A 24,587-nucleotide genomic window follows, 5' to 3' on the forward strand; every position below is an offset into this window, starting at 1 on the left:
CACTTTTCCTGGCACAAGGTGGTATCTCAGTGTGGTTTTGATTTGTATTTCCCTGATGAGGAGTGACATTGAACATCTTTTCATGTGTCTGCTGGCCATCTGGATGTCTTCTTTAGAGAAGTGTCTATTCATGTCTTCTGCCCATTTCTTCACTGGATTATTTGTTTTTCAGGTGCGGAGTTTGGTGAGTTCTTTATAGATTTTGGATACTAGCCCTTTGTCCGATATGTCATTTGCAAATATCTTTTCCCATTCCGTCAGTTGCCTTTTAGTTTTGCTGATTGTTTCCTTTGCAGTGTCGAACCTTTTTATCTTGATGAGGTCCCAATAGTTCATTTTTGCTTTTTAATTCTCTTGCCTTTGGGGATGTGTTAAGTAAGAAATTGCTCAGCTGAGGTCAGAGAGGTTTTTTCCTGCTTTCTCCTCTAGGGTTTTGATGGTTTCCTGTCTCACATTCAGGTCCTTCATCCATTTTGAGTTTATTTTTGTGAATGGTGTAAGAAAGTGGTCTAGTTTCATTCTTCTGTATGTTGCTGTCCAGTTCTCCCAGCACTATTTGTTAAAGAGACTATCTTTTTTCCATTAGATATTCTTTCCTGCTTTGTCAAAGACTAGCTGGCCATACTTTTGTGGGTCCAATTCTGAGGTCTCTATTCTATGCCATTGGTCTATGTGTCTGTTTTTGTGTCTGTAATCATTCTGTCTTGATGATTACAGCTTTGTAGTAGAGGCTAAAGTCTGGGATTGTGATACCTCCCGCTTTGGTCTTCTTCTTCAAAATTACTTTGGCTATTCTGGGTCTTTTGTGGTTCCATACAAATTTTAGGATTGCTTGTTCTAGCTTTGAGAGGAATGCTGGTGCAATTTTGATTGGGATTGCATTGAATGTGTAGATAGCTTTGGGTAGTATTGACATTTTAATAACATTTATTCTTCCAATCCATGAGCATGGAATGTTTTTCCATTTCTTTGTATCTTCTTCAATTTCCTTCATATGCTTTCTATAGTTTTCAACATACAGGTCTTTTACTCTCTGCAAGTTCACTTTAAAATTCAGGGAAAAAAACCACGTGAATAAATAAAAATATACAAATTTTCTTATCTTATAGTGTGCAGTTGAGGTGTATTATATAGATTTTTCAGAATATGTTAGAATTAAGAAGTATATCATTAAATATAAAGTAATAAACTTAGTCATGAAAAGAACTGATATAGACTCTAAACCTCCCAAACTATCAACACAAAAATGCATGCACACACATACCCACAAACATACACAAATGAAAAATACAGCAAATGTAAAAAGCTAAGAAAACATTAAAAATAGAAAGCATAAGTTTAGTCATAGAACAAAGACCAAATAAGTATGTTATATCAAGAAATGCAGATGGGATAAACCTACCTTGAAAAAACTACAGATGTGGGTACCTGGGTGGCTCAGTTGATTAAGTGTCTGACTCTTGATTTTGGCTTGGGTCATAATCTCACGGTTTGCAATATTGAGCCCCATGTCAAGCTCCATACTGACAGCACAGAGCCTGCTTGGGATTCTCTCTCTCTCTCTCTCTCTCTCTCTCTCTCTCTGTCTCTCTCCCGTGCATGGGTGCATGGACTCTTTCTCCCCCCATCTTGCTCAAAGATAAATAAATAAACTTAAAAAAAAGGTAAAGATGTATATAGATTGAGTCAAAACTCACTTCCAGGGAATATGGTAATATAGGAGAATCCTATGCTCACCTTGTCCCACAAATACAATTAGATAACATCCATATCAATGTAAATAACCCAGAAAATAACCTGAAGATTGGCAGAACAGACTTTCCACAGCTAAATTCAGAGAAGAGGTTACATTTAAGAAGGTAGGAAGGGCAGAGATGTGGTTGGGAGCTAAAAGGACCAAGAGGGCTGTAAGTGGGAGGGACAGACTCTGCAGTATTAGAGAGACCAAACAAACAGAACCTCATACCAGGTGCAGGGAACCTACACGGGGAAGACAATCCCTATAACATTTGGCTTCAAAAAACAGAGGGGCATAATTTCATGAGTTCTTACAATCAGTGGGGCGTAACACCTGGAACTTTAAAAACCATCAGGCTTGGCTCTAGGAGAGCCAAGAGGGCAAGAGGAAACTGATTCCCCACCTTAGAGACAGCACAACAAAGAGGCCCGCAGAGATACAGCCCAGAAGCAGCATTTGAAAAATGTCTGGGGTATTTGGGAAAAGATTTCTTTACTAATCTCAGAGGCTGTGCTGGAGGGGCAGAGATCTTTGGGAGACTTCTCCAGAAACAAAGGAGTTAGCTGGTGCCATTTCTCTCTCCACCAGCCTAGAGATACAGAAACCTGCTGGAATCAGTGTTGCCCCAAAACTTTCCACCTAGATTGCTAACAGCACACATCTCCCTCCCTACTCACCCCCCAACCATGATCCTATGGATCTACACCCTCCAACCTTGGCAGGCATTCTGGGCAGCTGTGGGTCCCCTCCTCCAATGGACAGGTTTGGACCTTGCTGGCACTCTGTGTGCCCTGCCCCCATATTCTCCTATGGACTCAACCCCTCTAATCCTACAGCCATTTTCTAAAGCAGCTCCAGGTCCCCTTGCACAGCAGACCTGTACAAACCTTGCTAACACTGTGCTCCCTGCCCCCTTGTTCTCCTGCAGACCTGTCCCTTCCAATACATCCTTAGCAGGAGCCTATCAAAAGCAGTACCACAAGCCTAGCAATGTGTCAGTAGACTGAATAGGAGCCAGTACCACTCCAAAGTTACTACTGTTCCAAGGAGAGGGGAAGAACCACACACACCAGGAGCTGGAGCCCCAGCAGTGGATTGGGAGAAGATAATCTGGTTTGACTGCAGGTCCTCAGCAGTGAAAGCTTCTCAGGGAACAATATAGGGAAAGCAATCTGAGTTCAGTGCTACTACATCTCTGGTAAATGCCTAGTCTGACTCAACTCAAGCCCAAGGTGGCCCCAAGACTGGCTCAACAACAACACAGGGACCAAATCCTGCCAACAACAGGCAAAGAGACCACGGCAGACAACTGGACTGAAAGGCAAAAGAGGCTCAGCCACAACAATAGGACACAAGCACCACACCTAAGAGACAGACTCCTTTGAAGAGCCAGGTTCTTGTGACCAGGGGACAATGCACTGCAGGGCTCTACGAGACTTCTTTATAAGGCCACTATTCAAGAGCAAGAAATGTAGCTGACTTTCTTAATACATACAAACAGACACAGAGAGATAGACAAAATGAGGAGACAGAGGAATATGTCCCAGATAAAATAATAGGACAAAATCACAGCAAGAAACCTAAATGAAATGGAGATGAGTGATATGCCTGATAGAGAATTTAAAGTAATGATCATAAAGATACTCAATGGACTTGAAAAAAGAGTGGGAGTGGAGGACCTCAGTGAGACCCTTAAGAAAGAGACAAACAACATAAAAAAGAACCAAACAGAGAAGAAGAATTCAATAACTAAAATTAAAAATACACTAGATGGTATAAACAGGAGACTAGAGGAAGAAGATGAACAAATCAGAAATCTGGAGGAAAGAGTAATGGATAGTAATGAAGCTGAACAGCAGAGAGAGCAAAAAATAATAATACAATGCTGAGGAAACTCAGCAACTCCATCAAGAGTAATAACACTCCTATTATAGGGATCCTAGAAGAAGAGAGAAAAAAGGGGACAGAATTTTTATTTGAAGAAATAACAGCTCAAAGCTGCCCAAATCTGGGGAAGGAAACAGAGATCCAGACCCATGAGGCACAGAGAGCCCCCAACAAAATCAACTCAACGAGGTCCACACAATGACATGTAATAATAAAAATGGCAAAAAGTAATTATATAGAGAATTTTAAAAGCAGCAAGTGAAAACAGTTAATACAAGGGAAACCCCATAAGGCTATCAGCTCATTTTAGCAGAAACTTTTCAGGTCAGAAGGGAGTGGCATGATATATTCAAAGTGCTGAAAGAAAAAAACCTGCAGCCATAAATATTCTATCTAGAAATCTATCATTCAGAATAGAAGGAGAGACCAAGAGCTTCCCAGACAAAAAATGTTAAAAGAATTCATCACCACGAAACCAGCCTGTAAGAAATGTTAAAGGGGACTCACTGAATGGTAAGGAAAGACCATAGCTAGGAGTAAGAAAAGTAGGATGCACAAAAGCAATAAAAATGAGTACATCTGTAAAACTCAGTCAAGGGATTCACAAAATAAAAGGATGTGAAGTATGACACAATGTACCTAAAATTTGGCAGGAGAGAGAAGAAACAAATGAGTTCAAACATAAGTGACAATCAATATAATATAAACTGCTATATGCACAAAATGTTATATATCTAATGGTATTAGGTATATAACCTAAGGGTAACCACAAATCAAACACCATAACAGATATGAAAAAAATGCAGAGAAAGGAATCCAAGTATATTACCAAAGAAAGCCAGCAAATTGTGAGAGAAAAGAGCAAGAGAAGAATAGAAAAGAACTACAAAACAACCATAAAGCAAGTAACAAAATAGCAATAAGTACATACCTATCAACAATTACTTTGAATGTAAATTAACTAAACACTCTAATCAAAAGACATAGGATGACAGACTGGATAAAAAAGCAAGACCCACCCATAGGCTGCCGATAGGAGACTCATTTCAGAACTGAAGACACATGTAGATTGAAAGTAAAGACATGGAAAAACATGTATCATGTAAATGGAATTGAAAAGAAAGTTGGGTAGCAATACTTGAACAAAATAGACTTTAAAACAAAGAATGTAGTAAGAGACAAACAAGAACACTATATAATCATAAAGGACACAACCCAACAAGAATATATAACATTTGTAAATATTTATGCACACAACATGGAATCAGCCAAACACATAAAGCTGCTAATAACAACAAACATAAAGGAAATAATCAATAGTAATACAATAATAATAGGGGACTTTAGCACCCCACTTACATCGATGGATAGATCATCCAAACAGAAAATCAACCAGATGGATCTAACGTACATTCAAAACATTCCAGCCTAAAACAACATAATACACACCATTTTCAAATGCACATGGGACGTTCTCCAGAACAGATCACATATTAGGCCACAAATCAAGTCTCAACAAATTCAAAGAATCGAAGTCATACCATGCATCTTTTCTGACGACAATGCTATGAAACAAGAAAAGAACCTTAAGAAAAAAATCTGGAAAGGGGTGTCTTCATGGATCAGTTGGTTAACCATTCAACTTTGGTTCAGGTCATGATGTCAAGGTTTGTGAGTTCGAGCCCTGCGTCTTGCTCTGTGCTGACAGCTCGAAGCCTGGAGCCTGCCTCAGATTCTATGTCTCCCTCTTTCTCTGCCCCTACCCCAATCACATTGTGTCTCTCTCTCTCTAAAATAAATAAACATTAAAAAAAAAGAAAAAAACTGGAAACAACATAAGTACATGAAAGTTACATAACATGCTACTAAACAGTGAATGGGTCAACCAAGAATTCAAAGAGGAAATCAAAAACTACATGATGATAAATGAAAATGAAAACACAACCATCCAAAATCTTTGGGATGTAGCAAAAGCAGTTGTAAGAGGGAAGTTCATAAGAATATAGGCTTCCATCAAGAAGCAAGAAAAATTTCAATTACAACCTAACCTTAAACCTATAGAAGCAAGAAAAAGAAGAACAAACCCCAAAACTAGTAGAAGGGAAGAAATAATAAAGATTAGAGCAGAAATACAGAAAATAAAAACTAAAAATAGCAATAATAATAAAATAGATCAATGAAACCCGAAGTTGTTTCTTTGAAAAGATCAATAAAATTGATAAACCTTTAGCCAGACTCATCAAAAAAAAATTTTTAAGAGAGAGGACTAATAAAATCATAAATGAAAGAGGAGGAATAACAACCAACACCACAGCAATACAAAGGATTTTAAGAGAACGCCATGAAAAATTATATGCCAAGAAATTGGAAATACATTCTAGAATAAATACATTCTTAGAAACATATAACTTCCTAAAACTGACTCAGGAAGAAATAGAAAATAGACCAATTAGCTGCAAGGAAATTGAATCAGAAAACTCACAACAAACGAAAGTCCAGAACCAGAGAGCTTCACAAGTGAATTCTACCAAACATTTAAAGAAGAATTAGTATCTATTCTTCTCAAACTAGTCCAAAAATAGAAGAGGGATGAAGTCTTCCAAATTCATTCTAGGAGGACAGCATTACCATCATACTAAAACCATACAGACACTACAAAAAGAACTACAGGCCAATATCTCTGATGAACACAGATGCAAAAATCTGCAACAAAATATTAGCAAATGAATCCAACAATACATTTAAACAATAATTTACCATGATCAAGTGGGATTTATTCCAGGGATACAAGGGTGGCTCAATATTCACAAGTCAGTAAACATCATATTGACAAGAGAAAGAATCAAAACCATATGGTCATTTCAAAAGATGCAGAAAAAGCATTTGACAAAGTACAACATCCATTCAGAATAAACACCCTCAACAAGTAGGTTTAGAGTGAACATACCTCAACATATTAAAGGCTACATATGAAAATCCACAGCTAAACATCATATTCAGTGGTGAAAAACTAAGACCTTTTCCTCGAAGATCAGGAACAAGACAAGGATGTCTACTCTCACCACTTAATTCAACATAGTAATGGAAGTCCTAGCCACTAATCAGACAACAAAAAAAGAAGTAAACGCCATCCAACTTGGTAAGGAAGGAGTAAAACTTTCATTATTTGCAGATGACATGAAACTAATAAAAGTCTGAATGACTCCACTAAAAAATTACTAGAACTGATAAATGAATTCAGTAAGGTTGCAGGATACAAAATCAATATACAAAATCTTTTGCATTTCTATATACTAATAACGAAGAAGCAGAAAGAGAAATTAAGAAAACAATCCCATTTACAATTGCACCCAAAATAAGATACCTAGGAATACACTTAACCAAAGAGGTGAATGACTGGTACTCCAAAAACTATAAAACACTGATGAAAGACAACACAGTGAAATGGAAAGACACTCCATACTCATGGACGAGAGAACATTTATTGTTAAAATATCTATACTACCCAAATTAATCTATAGATTAAATGCAATCTCTATCAAAATACCAAGAGCATTTTAACAGAACTAGAACAAACAATCCTAAAATTTGTATGTAACCACAAAAGACTTGAAGAGCCACAGTAATCTTGAAAAAGAAAAACAAAACTGGAGGTATCACAACTCCAGACTTCAAGTTATATTACAAAGCTGTAGTAATCAAAACAGTATGGTACCAGCACTAAATAAACACATAGATCAAAGTAACAGAAAAGAAAGACCAGAAATAAATCCACAGTTACATGGTCAATTGCAAGAATATACAATGGAAAAAGATGGTCTCTTCAACAAATGGTGTTGGAAAAACTGCACAGCTACATGCAAAAGAATGAAACTGGACCACTTTCTTACAACATACACAAAAATAACCTCAGAACGGATTAAGGATCTAAATGTGAGACCTGAAACCATAAAAATCCTAGATGACAACATAGGCAGCAATTTCTCTGACGTCAGCCATAGCAACATTTTTCTAGATATGTCTTTATAGGCAAGGGAAACAAAACCAAAAATAAACTATTGGGACTGCATCAAAATAAAAAGCTTTGCACAGCAAAGGAAACCATCAACAAAACCAAAGGAATCTACTGAATGGAAGAAGATATTTGCAAATAACATATCTGATAGAGGGTTAGTATTCAAAACCTATAAAAAACATAATGTAAACACACACACACACACACACACACACACACACACACACAAATCCAATTAAAAATGGGTAGAAGACATAAAGAAACAGACATTTGTCTGAAGAAAATATACAGATGGTCAACAGACACATGGAAGATATTCAACATCACTGACCATCAGGAAAATCCAACTCAAAATCACAATGAGATATCACCTCAAACCTGTCATAATGGCTAATATCAACAAAACAAAAAATAACAAGTGCAGATGAGGATGATAAGAAAAGGGACCCCTCATGCACTGTTAGGAATATAACTCGGTGCAGCCACTGTGGAAAGCAGTATGCAGATTCCTCAAAAAGTTAAAAATAAAAATACCATATGATCCAGTAATTTCACTACCAGATATTTACCCCCCAAAATGAAACACTATTTTGAAAAGATAAATGAACCCCTATGTTTATTGCACCATTATTTACAGTAACAAAAATATTAAAGCAATCTAAGTGTCCATGGAGGGATAAATGGATAAAAAGATGTGATATATATATATACAGTGGAATATTACTCAGCAATAAAAAAGAATAAGACCTTGCCATTTGTGACATGGATGGACCTGGAGGTTATTATGCTAAATAAAATAAGTCATACAGAAAAAGACAAATACCATATCGTTTCACTTACATATGGAAGCTAAGAAAACAAAATAAATGAACAAACAAAAAAACAGAAACAGATTCACAAATACAGAGAATAAACTGGTGGTTGCCAAAAGGGAGGGAGGTAGGGTATGGGTGAAATAGGTGAAAGTAATTAAGAGGTACAAACTTCCAGTTATACAACAAATAAGTCATGAGGATATAATGCACAATCTTTAATACTGCAATAACTTGGTATAATGACAGTAACTAGACTTCTTATGGGGATCATTCTATAATGTATAAAAATATTAAATCAGTATGATGTATACCTGAATCTAACAGGATACCATATGTCAATTATACCTTAATAAAATAATAATAACAATATTATTATTACTCATTCAACAATATTCACTGAGAATCTGTTCTGAGCCAGGCAATATGGTAAACATTGGATGTCAGGTATACAAAGGTGAATGGGCATACGAGGTTCCCCATCCTCTCACAACCTGTAATCTAGTGTAGGAGAATATGGTTACTTGCACCTTATTTTTATCCCCACGTTTCTCCTCAAAGGGATTTAAAAATCATTAAAGGCAAGAACGGGGAGCCTGGATGGCTGAGCTGGTTAAGTGTCCAACTCTTGGTTTCAGCTCAGGTCATGATCTCACAGCTCGTGAGTTCCAGCCTCGTGTTGGCCTCTGGGCTGACAGCTCAGAGCCTGCAGCTTGCTTCCGATTCTGTGTCTCTCTGCCCCTTCTCTGCTCATGCTGTGTCTCTCTCGTGCTCTCAAAAATAAATAAACATTAAAAAAGATTTTTAGAAAAAATAAATATAAAAAATCCTTTCAAAAATTAAAAAAAGTTTCCTTGGGGAAGATGGCGGCGTAGGAGGACGCTGGGCTCACCGTGCGTCCTGCTGATCACTTAGATTCCACCTAAACCTACCTAAATAACCCAGAAAACCGCCAGAAGACCAGCAGAACGGAGTCTCCAGAGCCAAGCGCAGACGAGAGGCCCACGGAAGAGGGTAGGAAGGGCAGCGAGGCAGTGCGCGCTCCAGGGACTGGCGGGAGGGAGCCGGGGCGGAGGGGTGGCCCGCCGGCCAAGCAGAGACCCCGAGTCTGGCTTGCAAAAGTGGAGGGGCCGGACGGAGTGTGTTCCGACAGCAAGCAGGACTTGACATCTGGAAGGTTATAAGCTAACAGCTGTGCTCAGAGAACGGGAAGGCTGGAGGACAACGGGAGGGAGGGTTGTTGAGCCCCGACGACAGAGCTCAGCTTGGCGGGGAACAAAGGCGCTCGCCAGCGCCATCTCCCTCGCCCATCCCCCAGCCAAAATCCCAAAGGGAACCAGTTCCTGCCAGGGAACTTGCTCGCTCCGCGCAAACACCCAACGCTGTGCTTCTGCGGAGCCAAACCTCCGGCAGCGGGTCTGACTCCCTCCTGGTGCGGTAGGGCCCCTCCCGAAGTGGGTCTCCGAAGGAAAAGCGAGCTGAGCCTACCCCTCCCGCCCCTGTGCACCTTGCGTATCTACCCCAGCTAATACGCTAGATCCCCAGCACCACAAGCCTGGCAGTGTGCAAGTAGCCCAGACGGGCCACGCCACCCCACAGTGAATCCTGCCCCTAGGAGAAGGGAAGAGAAGGTACACACAGTTCTGACTGTGGCCCCAGCGGTGGGCAGGGGGCAGACATCAGGTCTGACTGCGGTCCTGCCCACCAACGTAAGTTATTCAAGACAGCACAGGGGAAGTGCACTGCAGTCCCGCACCACTCCAGGGACTATCCAAAAGGACGAAGCGGAAGAATTCCCCTCAGAAAAACGTCCAGGAAATAACAACAGCTAACGAACTGATCAAAAATGATTTAAACAATATAACAGAAAGTGAATTTAGAATAATAGTCATAAAATTAATTGCTGGGCTTGAAAACAGTATAAAGGACAGCAGAGAATATCTTGCTACAGAGATCAAGGGACTAAGGAACAGCCAGGAGGAGCTAAAAAATGCTATCAATGAACTGCAAAATAAAATGGAGACAACTACGGCTCAGATTGAAGAGGCAGAGGAGAGAATAGGTGAACTAGAAGATAAAATTATGAAAAAAGAAGCTGAGAAAAAGAGAGATAAAAAAAAATCCAGGAGTATGAGGGGAAAATTAGAGAACTAAGTCATGCACTAAAGAGAAATAATATACACATAATTGGTATTCCAGAGGAGGAAGAGAGAGGGAAAGGTGCTAAAGGTGTACTTGAAGAAATAATAGCTGAGAACTTCCCTGATCTGGGGAAGGAAAAAGGCATTGAAATCCAAGAGGCACAGAGAACTCCCTTCATATAAAGGGAGACCTATAAGACTCGTGACTGATCTCTCTACTGAAACTTGGCAGGTCAGAAAGGAATGGCAGGAGATCTTCCATGTGATGAACAGAAAAAATATGCAGCCGAGAATCCTTTATCCAGCAAGTCTGTCATTTAGAATAGAAGGAGAGATAAAGGTCTTCCCAAACAAACAAAAACTGAAGGAATTCATCACCACTAAACCAGCCCTACAAGACATCCTAAGGGGGATCCTGTGAGACAAAGTACCAGGACATCGCTACAAGCATGAAACCTACGGACATCACAATGACTCTAAACCCGTATCTTTCTATAATAACACTGAATGTAAATGGACTAAATGCACCAACCAAAAGACATAGGGTATCAGAATGGATAAAAAAACAAGACCCATCTATTTGCTGTCTACAAGAGGCTCATTTTAGACCTGAGGACACCTTCAGATTGAGAGTGAGGGGATGGAGACCTATTTATCATGCCACTGGAAGTCAAAAGAAAGCTGGAGTAGCCATACTTATATCAGACAAACTAGACTTTAAATTAAAGGCTGCAACAAGAGATGAAGAAGGACATTACATAATAATCACAGGGTCTATCCATCAGGAAGAGCTAACAATTATAAATGTCTATGCGCCGAATACGGGAGCCCCCAAATATATAAAACAATTACTCACACACATAAGCAACTTTAACACTCCACTTACAGAAATGGATAGATCATCTAGACACAGGATCAATAAAGAAACAAGGGCCCTGAATGATACATTGGATCAGATGGACTTGACAGATACATTTAGAACTCTGCATCCCAAAGCAACAGAATATACTTTCTTCTCGAGTGCACATGGAACATTCTCCAAGAGAGATCACATACTGGGTCACAAAACAGCCCTTCATAAGTATACAAGAATTGAAATCATACCATGCATACTTTCAGACCACAAGGCTATGAAACTTGAAATCAACCACAGGAAAAAGTCTGGAAAACCTCCAAAAGCATGGAGGTTAAAGAACACCCTACTAAAGAATGAATGGGTCAACCAGGCAATTAGAGAAGAAATTAAAAAATATATGGAAACAAACGAAAATGAAAATACAACAATCCAAACACTCTGGGATGCAGCGAAGGCAGTCCTGAGAGGAAAATACATTGCAATCCAGGCCTATCTCAAGAAACAAGAAAAATCCCAAATACAAAATCTAACAGCACACCTAAAGGAAATAGAAGCAGAACGGCAAAGACAGCCTAAATCCAGCAGAAGAAGAGAAATAATAAAGATCAGAGTAGAAATAAACAATGTAGAATCTAAAAAAACAGTAGAGCAGACCAATGAAACCAAAAGTTGGTTTTTTGAAAAAATAAACAAAATTGATAAACCTCTAGCTAGGCTTCTCAAAAAGAAAAGGGAGATGACCCAAATAGATAAAATCATGAATGAAAATGGAATTATTACAACCAATCCCTCAGAGATACAAGCAATTATCAGGGAATACTATGAAAAATTATATGCCAACAAACTGGACAACCTGGAAGAAATGGACAAATTCCTAAACACCCACACGCTTCCAAAACTCAATCAGGAGGAAATAGGAAGCTTGAACAGACCCATAACCAGCGAAGAAACTGAATCAGTCATCAAAAATCTCCCAACAAATAAGAGTCCAGGACCAGATGGCTTCCCAGGGGAGTTCTACCAGACGTTTAAAGCAGAGATAATACCTATCCTTCTCAAGCTATTCCAAGAAATAGAAAGGGAAGGAAAACTTCCAGACTCATTCTATGAAGCCAGTATTACTTTGATTCCTAACCAGACAGAGACCCAGTAAAAAAAGAGAACTACAGGTCAATATCCCTGATGAATATGGATGCAAAAATTCTCAATAAGATACTAGCAAATTGAATTCAACAGCATATAAAAACAATTATTCACCATGATCAAGTGGGATTCATTCCTGGGATGCAGGGCTAGTTCAACATTCACAAATCAATCAATGAGATACATCACATTAATAAAAGAAAAGATAAGAACCATATGATCCTGTCAATCGATGCAGAAAAGGCCTTTGACAAAATTCAGCAACTTTCTTAATAAAAACCCTCGAGAAAGTCGGGATAGAAGGAACATACTTAAACATCATAAAAGCCATTTATAAAAAGCCCACAGCTAACATCATCCTCAATGGGGAAAAACTGAGAGCTTTTTCCCTGAGATCAGGAACACGACAGGGATGTCCACTCTCACCACTGTTGTTTAACAAACTGTTGGAAGTTCTAGCATCAACAATCAGACAACAAAAGGAAATCAAAGGCATCAAAATTGGCAGAGATGAAGTTAAGCTTTCACTTTTTGCAGATGACATGATATTATACATGGAAAATCCAACAGACTCCACCAAAAGTCTGCTAGAACTGATACATGAATTTAGCAAAGTTGCAGGATACAAAATCAATGTACAGAAATCAGTTGCATTCTTATACACTAATAATGAAGCAACAGAAAGACAAATAAAGAAACTGATCCCATTCACAATTGCCCCAAGAAGCATAAAATACCTAGGGATAAATCTAACCAAAGATGTAAAAGATCTGTATGCTGAAAACTATAGAAAGCTTATGAAGGAAACTGAAGAAGATATAAAGAAATGGAAAAACATTCCGTACTCATGGATTGGAAGAATAAATATTGTTAAAATGTCAATACTACCCAAAGCTATCTACACATTCAATGCAATCCCAATCAAAATTGCACCAGCATTCTTCTCAAAACTAGAACAAGCTATTCTAAAATTCGTATGGAACCACAAAAGGCCCTGAATAGCCAAAGTAATTGTGAAGAAGAAGACCAAAGCAGGAGACATCACAATCCCAGACTTTAGCCTCTACTACAAAGCTGTCATCATCAAGACAGTATGGTACTGGCACAAAAACAAACACATAGACCAATGGAATAGAACAGAAACCCCAGAACTAGACCCACAAACGTATGGCCAACTCATCTTTGACAAAGCAGGAAAGAACATCCGATGGAAAAAAGACAGTCTCTTCAGGAAAAGACCTCTCTGACCTCAGCCGTAGCAATTTCTTACTTGACACATCCCCAAAGGCAAGGGAATTAAAAGCAAAAATGAACTACTGGGACCTTATGAAGATAAAAAGCTTCTGCACAGCAAAGGAAACAACCAACAAAACTAAAAGGCAACCAACGGAATGGGAAAAGATATTTGCAAATGACATATCAGACAAAGGGCTAGTATCCAAAATCTATAAAGAGCTCATCAAATTCCACACCCAAAAAACAAATAATCCAGGGAAGAAATGGGCAGAAAACATGAATAGACACTTCTCTAAAGAAGACATCCGGATGGCCAACAGGCACATGAAAAGATGCTCAACATCGCTCCTCATCTGGGAAATACAAATCAAAACCACACTCCGATATCACCTCACGCCAGTCAGAGTGGCCAAAATGAACAAATCAGCAGACTATAGATGCTGGCGAGGATGTGGAGAAACAGGAACCCTCTTGCACTGTTGGTGGGAATGCAGACTGGTTCAGCCACTCTGGAAAACAGTGTGGAGGTTCCTCAAAAAATTAAAAATATACCTGCCCTATGACCCAGCAATAGCACTGCTAGGAATTTACCCAAGGAATACAGGAGTACTGATGCATAGGGGCACTTGTACCCCAATGTTTATAGCAGCACTCTCAACAATAGCCAAATTATGGAAAGAGCCTAAATGTCCATCAACTGATGAATGGATAAAGAAATTGTGGTTTATATACACAAAGGAATACTATGTGGCAATGAGAAAGAATGAAATATGGCCCTTTGTAGCAACGTGGATGAAACTGGAGAGTGTGATGCTAAGTGAAATAAGCCATACAGAGAAAGACAGATACCATATGGTTTCACTCTTACGTGGATCCTGAGAGACTTAACAGAAACCCATGGGGGAGGGGAAGGAAAAAAAAAAGAGGTTAGAGTGGAAGAGAGCCAAAGCATAAGAGACTCTTAAAAACTGAGAACAAACTGAGGGTTGATGGGGGGTGGGAGGGAGGGGAGGGTGGGTGATGGGTATTGAGGAGGGCACATTTTGGGATGAGCGCTAGGTGTTGTATGGAAACCAATCGACAATAAACTTCATATATTGAAAAAAAAACTTTGAAAAAAAATAAAAATTAAAAAAATAAAAATTAAAAAAAAGGCAAGAATTGTAACTTCAAATTTTCCGAAGTACCATCACAAAATAGTATATACATTTAACATATTATACTTTGTAGAAAGTTATAACCATTACTGAACAAAAATATACATGATTTTGGCAAAGAAATTAGGGCCTCTAAAAAAAATTAGGAGGCGTAAAAACAAATAATCTCTTATGGAATTTTAATATTTTATCCCCGAGATAAGTGATTCTGCTCAAAAAGGTAAATAGTTAAGTAGTATATCCCTCAAGAAAGAGGAAGCACAAAAAGAATTTAGCAAAGGAAAGGGGAAATATACTATCATTTTTAAAGTCAACATTTTAAAAAAATGGTATGCTATAGCTATCTAGATCTGGTAACCTGAGCATTCCCTAAAGCACTCACTGCAAACTTAAAACCCAAGAATATCAAAGAGTGGCAAAATCCATTCTCTTCCACAGAATAGAGCTGTAACTGAAGAATAGATTGCTCAGTCTGGATCTTTATCTTCCCTAACCTCCAGAATCTCTGGGTGGCCAATATGGCTAGTTTTTCTCAATCTAGTGTGAGTACAAATGACACTTGGCACTTCTAAGTCATATGGTTATATCTATTAGGCAGCTTAGCCTAGGCATATAACAGTATTTATCCGTCTTAGAATCCATTTTAATGTTTTTTGATATTCAGGTAGAAAATACAACATTTTCCCCCCCAGAGCAAACAGACTAAAATATTATTTCTAAAATTTTATCATTATGGTATCAATTATGATATTTCCTATGAGGAAAACACAACATTGGAGAATGTATAAACTTCAAGCTTATATGTCATAAAAGAATGCATTGTTCCATTTTAGAAAGATATTCTATGGATGTAGAGAACATAAAAATAATTGGATCTTTTATCTAAGTTAACTTCCACTTTAAGTTTTTTGATAAAACAACTTTATAACAGTAACCAAACTTAGATCAAAGTTCTCATAAAAGTTTAATTGGCTAGGAAGGAAAATAGAGTCAAAACTCAAAGATCATAGTTTCCAAAAAGAGCCTCCATTTACCCTAGAAGAATTATGGGCAATTTAGCCCGTAAGGAACAATTGGGTACAAAATGAATTTAAATATTTTATCACAATAGAGGCCATTCTTACAATAAATTTCATTCTCCTTCATTTTTGAGATGTGTATACTTTGAAAATGGTTCTGGGAAGCACTGATAACATGGATTTTTGCAGTGATAATATCCTGATTATATAATTACATATAATTTTATTATATATGTAATTGTATAATTAACTGATTATAGATAAGACATAAGAAAGCACAGTTTTCAAAAGATCAAATGGAATCATTCCTGTTATTTGTTGATCCTTTCTATGAATGAAACCATCTGAAAATTTACAAGTTTCAATGATACTGCTAATAATACAATGATAACTGGTAATAATAAAAGGCAAAATTCAATAGAACAATGAATAATTGCTAGTTACTACTATAAAACCATAACACTATCTTAAGAATTTTAATGAATAAATGACATAGCCCATTAATTCGGACAACAGGCTATAAGCAAATTACAACAGTGAAGAATATGTGGCCAGAGTAGTTTCAAAATAGTGATGGTTTGAGATGATTACCCTGATATTCTTAATGAATTTTTTTTAATCAAAAGTAATTGCAAATATCTACTACCTGAAAAAATATACTTATTCTTAGTATTTTCTGTTACACCAACCTGTTCCAATTCTTGTATTTTAGCATCCTTCACTTGCAGAATTTCTAAAACTTTTCTGTCTTTAGCTTCAGATTTCTGTTTTTCTCTACAAAGAAAAATAAGGGAGACTTTATTAGTTATAATTGGTAGCTAATCCTTTAAATTTTCACATCCTGAAAATGAGTATCACTTTAAAATATAGAAAATTAAATTATCTGGGGTTGACAGCCCTTTCAGAATTAATCAGAAACCATATGGCAAGTGACAACAACTTACAAACTGCTGACAACTAAGACAACTTCATACCAAAAGAACAGTTTAGTTTCCAGATTTAGATCCATGATTTAAAAAAAATACGCAACACATTTAATCTTGATCACAACCACTCTATCATCAATTTAAAATAAGTCAATATGTTCTTTATGTTTTAATGTTTATTTTTGAGAGAGAGAGAATGCAAGTGGGGGAGGGACGGGGCGGGGAGAATTCCAAGCAGGCTCTGCACTGACCCCAGAGAGCCTCATGCAGGGTTTAAACTCACAAACCGCGAGATCATGACCTGAGCCGAAATCAGAGCTTAACCAATTGAGACACCCAGGCACCCAAAGTCAGTATGTTCTTAACATAAGCACTTTATACACACAATTAAATTAAGAATAAAATATCATTTTTTAAAGTAAAAGACTCAAAAGAGAACTAGAGACTTACTAGTAACTTTTAATAACGTTTTAACAACTTAAAACGGGATAAAAATTTACCGGACATTTATTTATATTTTAAAACACTTTAAAAATAAGTAAAATAAATAGAAATCTATACTTAAATCACTCAGGAATGACAAAGTATACAGGAAAGTTAGAAGAAAACCCTCAACTGCGAAACAGTGAAATGAAGCGAAGGGCCCTAGAAGGTACAAAGGAATATCAGAATGAAGAGACACCAATCAGAAAACCACAACACTGGCTTAAGAGATAAATTCAGATGATACACTAGTACACTTAAAAAATTTTAAATTAGACTTGCAATAACCTAGCATAATAAGTTCACACTTTGAGGCAATTCTCTGTTCTCTAAGTTGATACTATTAATAGAAAAAACATAAAAGAAAGAATTAAGGAAACACAGCCACGTCTCTAAGGATTGCAAACTAAACAGAAATACAATGCTACAAACAAGGAGAAGGTGCTGTGTACTGTCCAGATCCAGATATGGGCTAAGGTGAAAAAGAGCTCGGCTCCTGAGGGTAACTGCTAATGAAAGTGCCCTGCCCAATATAGGGAAGCAGAGCTAACTAAGCTCATTGTTTGAATCCAGAGACTAGGGTGGCGCCCCAAACTTCTGAAAGGAGTCTGGAAAAAGTCTTTCCCCACCCTTGCCTGGAACTAAGGCTTATATGAAAGTTTAGAAAGGCAAACGTTTATAGATAAAATCCCAATCAGGCACTGAGCCAAAACACTCCATAGCCGAGGTACTAAATTTAACAAATCCTCTGTGTCATTATTGGCTAAGAGCCTCACACTACAAATATAAAACCTATTTCAGGATGGGATGAGGGTGACAATTTAGTGGCAAACACAAAATTTTTAGAGAAAAAAAGGCATTAGGCAAGGCAGGGTAGTGGAGAAAGGAATAAGAGAACAGTAACATCAACCCTCCTACTCAAGGTTTATCACAAAAAATCCAACAAAACACAAGAAGAAAACACACACTCTACATTCACATACAACACATGCAAACACTGACTGAATAATTCAAAGAATCAATCACTCTAGACAAAATTAAAATAACACAACACACTGAAAAAGACTTTAAGGGGCGTCTGGGTGGCTCAGTCATTTAAGTGTCCGACTCCTGGTTTCAGCTCAGGTCATGATCTCACAGTTCCGTGAGTTCAAGCCCACGTCAGGCTCAGTAGCACAGAGCCTGCTTGGGATTCTCTCTCTCCCCCTCTGCCCCTTCTCTACTCACGCTGTCTCTGTCTCTCTCAAAAATAAATAAAAATAAAGACTTTAAAGTAAGTAAGGATTTATGACCTAAAAGAATGACTACAATTAAAAACAAAAACAATAAATAGATCTTAAAAAATATATTGAAAACCTTGCAAATAAAAATTACAACCACTAAATCAAAACACAATTCAATGGGCTTAGCTCAAAACTAGATGTAAAAAGAGAATAAGTGAAATGGATAATAACAATGAGAAATTCATCCAGAACACTGTATACAGAAATGAGATGAAAAATATAAAAACACAGTTAAGACATGCAGGTCTCACTTGAAACTCCCAGCATATGCCTAAAGAGTTCCAGAAGCAAGAAAAAAATGGGATGAAAGATAAAGCGGTATTTTTAGGAGATAATTTCTGAGCATGTTTTAGAATTAAATAGAATCCTCAGATTGAAAGAATACCTACCAGAATAAATACCTAAAAAACAAACAAACACACATTTACACATTAATCCATCATTCACTTAATGAGTGTTTATTGAGCATTTATTATATGCTCGACTTCATTCTAGGGAATAGAGAACGGCAGCAAACAAAATAAACCAAGTGCTGTCTTGATGGAATTAACATTCTAGCTCATAGATGCTGAAAATAAATGATATATAAGTGAATATATAGTATGCCAACTAGCTATATGTATAAGAACAATAAACTAGGGTAATGCAGAAAGGGATGCCTTGTCTTAGAGAACTGGGAAGCAAAAAGAAGGCTGTTGCTATTTTGTATAGAACAATATAGAAGGCTGTTGCTTTTATATAGCAAAAAGAAGGCTGTCGCTATTTTATAAAAATGACTGTCCTTAAAGATATGTGAGCAGAAACTTGAAGGAATTAAGAGTCATGGAGATTTCAGGGAAGAGTTTTCCAGGCTTTGGGAACAGTAGCAAGAGCAAAGATACTGAGGCAAGAGCACAATTGGTGTAGCCAAAGAACAGCAAAATAGTAACGTCCATACAAGGGGAGAATGGTGGCTGAGGACAGAATAGTCACTGGGAATAAAGCAGTATATCGCCTTTTAAGCCCTATGAACTTTAGATCTGACTCCCAATAAAATTGGAACAGAGAGGATAGTTTTGAGTAAGGAAATAATACAATAAGAATTAATATTTCACAAGTATCACAGTGGGTCCTGGGCTGAGGTCAGACTCTAGCAATCAAAAGTAGAAGCAGAGAGAATAATTAGGGGGCAAATAAAATACCCAGGTGAGAACTAAAGATGAACTCGACAAGATAGGTAATGGTGGAGTTACTGAGAAAGTAATAAAATTCTTGATATTTTGAAGGTAGGGCTAACAGGATTTCTTGATCCAATAGGTATGAGATTTAAGGGAAGAGAGAAGTCAAGAATGTTTCCAAGGCTTTTGTCTGAATAACTGGAAGGATGAAGTAGACATGATCTCAGATCCTAATGAGGAGAGTTAAGGGACATTAGAATTTTGGATTTGGACAGGGGCACCTGGGTGGCTTAGTCAGTTTAACCTCCGACTTAGGCTCAGGTCATGATTTCAAGGTCCAAGAGTCCAAGCCCCACATCGGACTCTGTGTTGACAGCTCAGAGCCTGGAGCTTGCTTCAGATTCTGTGTCTCCCTCTCTCTCTGCTCCTCCCCCACTCACACTCTGTCTCTCTCTCTCAAGAATAAACAAACACTAAAAAAAAATTTTTTTTAAGTATTTGGGATTTGGACATGTCAAATGTGAGATGTTTAATCAAAATCCAATATGCGGTTGGTAAACAAGTCTAGAATCAGTCAAATGGTCAAGGCTGAAGATAAAACTTTAGGCATCATCCAAATATATTTAAAAGCCTAAGAAGTAATTTTGGATAGAAAAGTCTGAGAATTGGGTCCTGAGGCACTCCACATTTATAGGTTAGTAAGGCGAGGAAAACAGCCAATGATACTACAAAGGATACACAGTCATGCAAAAGGAGAATCAAGAGAGAAAGCTAAGTGAACAAGTTATTTCTAGAAGGAACCAACCTTGGCAAATGCTGTAAACATGCTAAAGAAGACAAAGACTAAAAACTGGACTTCTGGGATTTAGCAGTATTGTAGTCACTGGTGATTTTGACAAGAGCTGTTTTAGGAGAATGGTGGACATACAAGCCTAATTGGAGTCAGTTCAAGAGAGAAAGAAAAAAATAGAGATGGTAAAAACTACTTTTCAGATGAATTTTTCTGTAAAAAGCAGCAGAGAAATGGAACAGTATTTCAAACGAAATGTGAGATCAAAAGAGATTTTTTTCAAAAGACAGAAGATAAAATTGCATGTGAGTATGTGGACAGGAATGACCCAGGATAGTGAGCGATACAGAAGACGCAAGAGAGAGAAGAGAGAACTGCAGAGTGACATCCTTGCATCCTTAAGGCTTCAGTGTGCACAGTTTTTTTTTGAACTTAAGTGACAGTATAAACAGTTCTTCCAAAGAAATAAAAAGAGAAAATAGATTCAGGTATGTTGGTAGAAGATGTGGTTATGGGAAAGAGTAAAAGCTCTCTTCTAAAAGCTTCTATTTATTCAGTGGCGTAGGAAGCAAGGAGGTTGTCAAGAGTTTAACTAAAGCTACTCCATGCCTTGGCATCCATTTGGTTTGGCCAAGCAGCCTGAAGCTAATTCATGCAAGTGCCCTAGATAGCAGCTCACAGAGTCACAAGTAAATTAAAGTTCTTGATATGACTTCCCTAACAGCCGTTGTGATCAACAATCTCCCCTGCCTCCCAATGCCATTCCCTTATGTGTCCCTTACATAAGATCCCTTCATAGAGCTCACCAAAACCTAGCTCTTTTGGTTTGACCAATCCCACCTGAGCCTGGAAACCCCAAAGTACTCCACACACAAACCCTCATAAAGGCATGTGCCCTAGGTCCTCTCTGTCTCCGTACTGTGCCTTGACTTCCCCATGTGGCCCCTCGAGGCATGCCGGGTACTTCCTCTAGGACATGTGAGCAATAAACTTCTCTATTTCAGTTTTTCTTATGGTCTGTTGTTGAACCATGGCTCACCATCCAGCGCCCTGTGCTCCACTTAACATTAATCTGACAAATTCATAACAGTTATCTGAAAGTGAAAGGAAAAACAAAGTGTTATAAGTTGACAAGAGAGTTAAGCATCAAATAGTCTTCTAGGAGACTGGGATGGTAAGTGAGCCAGGAAAAAATAGGATATCTACTAGTCAGTACTAAGACCATGAAGGTCAGTAGTCATAAATTCACATATGACCAGTCGTCGTGGCTCAGAATTTTTCTCTAGCCAGGTTCAGCCCTCTGAATATAGGCACACACTAGGTAGAGAATTGGAATAAATCACACTTAAAATTTTACAAACATATGTATTATTTTTACTGTTTGTATTTTATTCTGTTTTATTATTTTATTTTCTATTACCAAGTATTGATAGCATATCTAATGCATAATCACAGTCCATTGTCTTCAACTGGGCTCTCTTTGTATTTATTTTTTTTTATTAATAATGAATTTCAACATATTTTCACCAATTGAAATGTTTTTTTCCTAATTTTCCAGTGCCAGTCAACATAACTGTCATTTTATATTTTATTGTTTTTGATTTATAAAACTATTTTATATATTAAAAATATATGACCTTTATCACTATATTGTACACCTGAAACTAATATAATAATATGCTAACTATACTGGAATTAAAATTAAAAGCTTAAAGAAAAAAAAGAAAAAATATATACACCCTTTGCCTATCATTTGTCACAAATATATAATCTCAAATTATCATTTGAATGTTTAATATTATAAAATCACGAGTACTGCAAAACAGTACTACATCAATTCAAGGTATATGAATCAGGGGGAAGATGGCTTCAAATCTCAAAGGGAAGGGCTTGACTGAGTTTACTCAAGGACAAAGACCCAGGATGTAACAGCCAAGATATTAATTCCAGTCAGAAACTCCCCCTGTAAGTTGCTTTTTGAATATGCTATGAGTCTAGTATTAAATTCCCAGGAATTAGTTTAGTTTACAGGGATAGAGTCTTTCTAATTCACTCTTTTGTAGTAAGCCTAAAATCCCTACCAGTGTCCAAATACGTTCTGGTGTCCTTTTTATGAGGCAGGGATAAACCATGTGCCACAAAACTCAAACAAAAGCATTACTGCAGCTTGGTACCAGAGTGATTATCTCCTACTATATACACAGGTATGTACATAAACTTACTCACAGTCTAACCAAGTGGTTCTCATACTGTGAGTTACCAGAGAAGTGGGATTAGCATCATCCAAGAACTTGCTAGAAATGTACTATCTTCCACCATTCCTAAGTGCAGAAACTCCAGGGTAGGGCCCAGCAATCGGTGTTTAACCATAACAAGGTGCTCTGGACTGAATGTTTCATATTCATGTTGAAGCCCTAATCCCCAATGCGCTAGTTTTTGTAGGTGGGGCCTTTGGGAAGTCATAAGGATGGAGTCCTCATGAATGGGGTTAGGGATCTACATGAAGATGATCTCCCTCCCCATCATGTGAAAATATAGCAAGAAGGTAGCTGTCTGCAAGAGAGCTCTCACAAGGAATGGAATCAGTAGTCACCTTGATATTGGACTTCCTAACCTCCAGAAATATAAGAAATTAATGTTTGGCTTTTTAGCCACCTGAACTATGATATTCTGTTATAACAACCCGAACTAAGACACAAAGCCTCAAGTGATGCTGATACAAACTAAAATTTGAGAGTCACTGAAATAACAATAACTAAGCTGAATAATATAATACTGAAAATATAGGTCATAAATGATCTATAAACTTCATGTCAAATATAAACTTCAAAAATATACTTCACTGATGTATTTTAAACCAAAAACCTTCAAAAATGACTATTATAGTTTTGAAACTGAAAAAAAAAAAAATCACAATTCACAATCTATATAGAGATTGTCCAGCAGCTCCTCCTGGTGGCACATGGTATTTTCATAACAGGAAAATGCTCCCAAGAGAAAACAGCGCTACAATACGAATACAATTATTTTTTACTTAAAATAATACAAGGTAAAAAAGTTGTTTCAAATTTAAAACACCACCAATGTATCTGGTCAATTCAATTAATATATATTCTCTGTATTTATAAGACATTTAAAAAAAGGTTCCTAAAAAAAAAGGGATACTGTCAAGAAGTTGATGATGATCAATGACTGAGACAAACTCCTGTTTAGCTAATTAGAACCACTGATGTGCAATAATGATGTGAGCTAAGAATATTTGCAGACTTCTTTAGGATGAAAAATGAAGTGAAGAGACGCTGTCAAATGTGTACAAGTTCAAAGCTCCAATCACTTTTCCCAAGAGTACTACCCATTTAAACATTTAACATTGCTGGTACTTAGCCACATGAACTACCACAGTAACTTTTTGCCATTTTTCTAAACTCAAAAATCTGAGAAATTATTCTAAATCATTAGGAAACAAAATTTTATTGTGTTATAGACCATGCCATATATTATACAATATGACAGGATCATATTTTCTGGGCTTGAGCCCATTTTTAATGAGATGTCAAAAATGAAATATTAGAGTCTAAAAGAAACATTTAACTATAAATGAGGCAATGATATTGGTCTGATTTACAAAACAAAGAAAATAAAAAAGCAAAGCTTACTGACATTGATTATTCTTAATTAACAGATAACAATAATGCACAAAATAAACCTAGTTGGAAGAACATTTTCTTTCATTTGAGCACAAAATCTATGAAAATGTAGATTTTATACTTATTAATGACTTTCCATTTAAATGCTTTCTCACTTTCTGATAAACATTAAGATTCTAAAACAGGAAGACTGATAAAAATGGAAGTTGAAGGAAATGAGAATCATACCATTATCATATTATCTAACCTTTTATTCATGAACTGTTTCATAACTATTTTTCTACTTTGAATATGCAT

The 24,587-nt window shown here is 37.2% G+C and overlaps 1 protein-coding gene across 4 annotated transcripts in view; it reads right to left on the bottom strand.

Annotated features, from left to right (window-relative positions):
• Nucleotides 1-24,587, bottom strand: part of CNTLN (centlein) — a 315,313-nt gene that overhangs the window by 222,594 nt on the left and 68,132 nt on the right. For all 4 annotated transcript variants that reach the window (XR_009251688.1, XM_058695263.1, XM_058695264.1 and 1 more), the window contains exon 3: nt 16,694-16,778. Coding sequence is in view for 3 of the 4 variants with exons in the window: in XM_058695263.1 (XP_058551246.1) it covers nt 16,694-16,778 (85 nt within the window). In the remaining variant the exon portion in view is untranslated. The remainder of the gene's footprint in view (nt 1-16,693; nt 16,779-24,587) is intronic.

Source organism: Neofelis nebulosa, chromosome 12 (assembly GCF_028018385.1).
Source record: "Neofelis nebulosa isolate mNeoNeb1 chromosome 12, mNeoNeb1.pri, whole genome shotgun sequence".
NCBI lineage: Eukaryota > Metazoa > Chordata > Mammalia > Carnivora > Felidae > Neofelis > Neofelis nebulosa.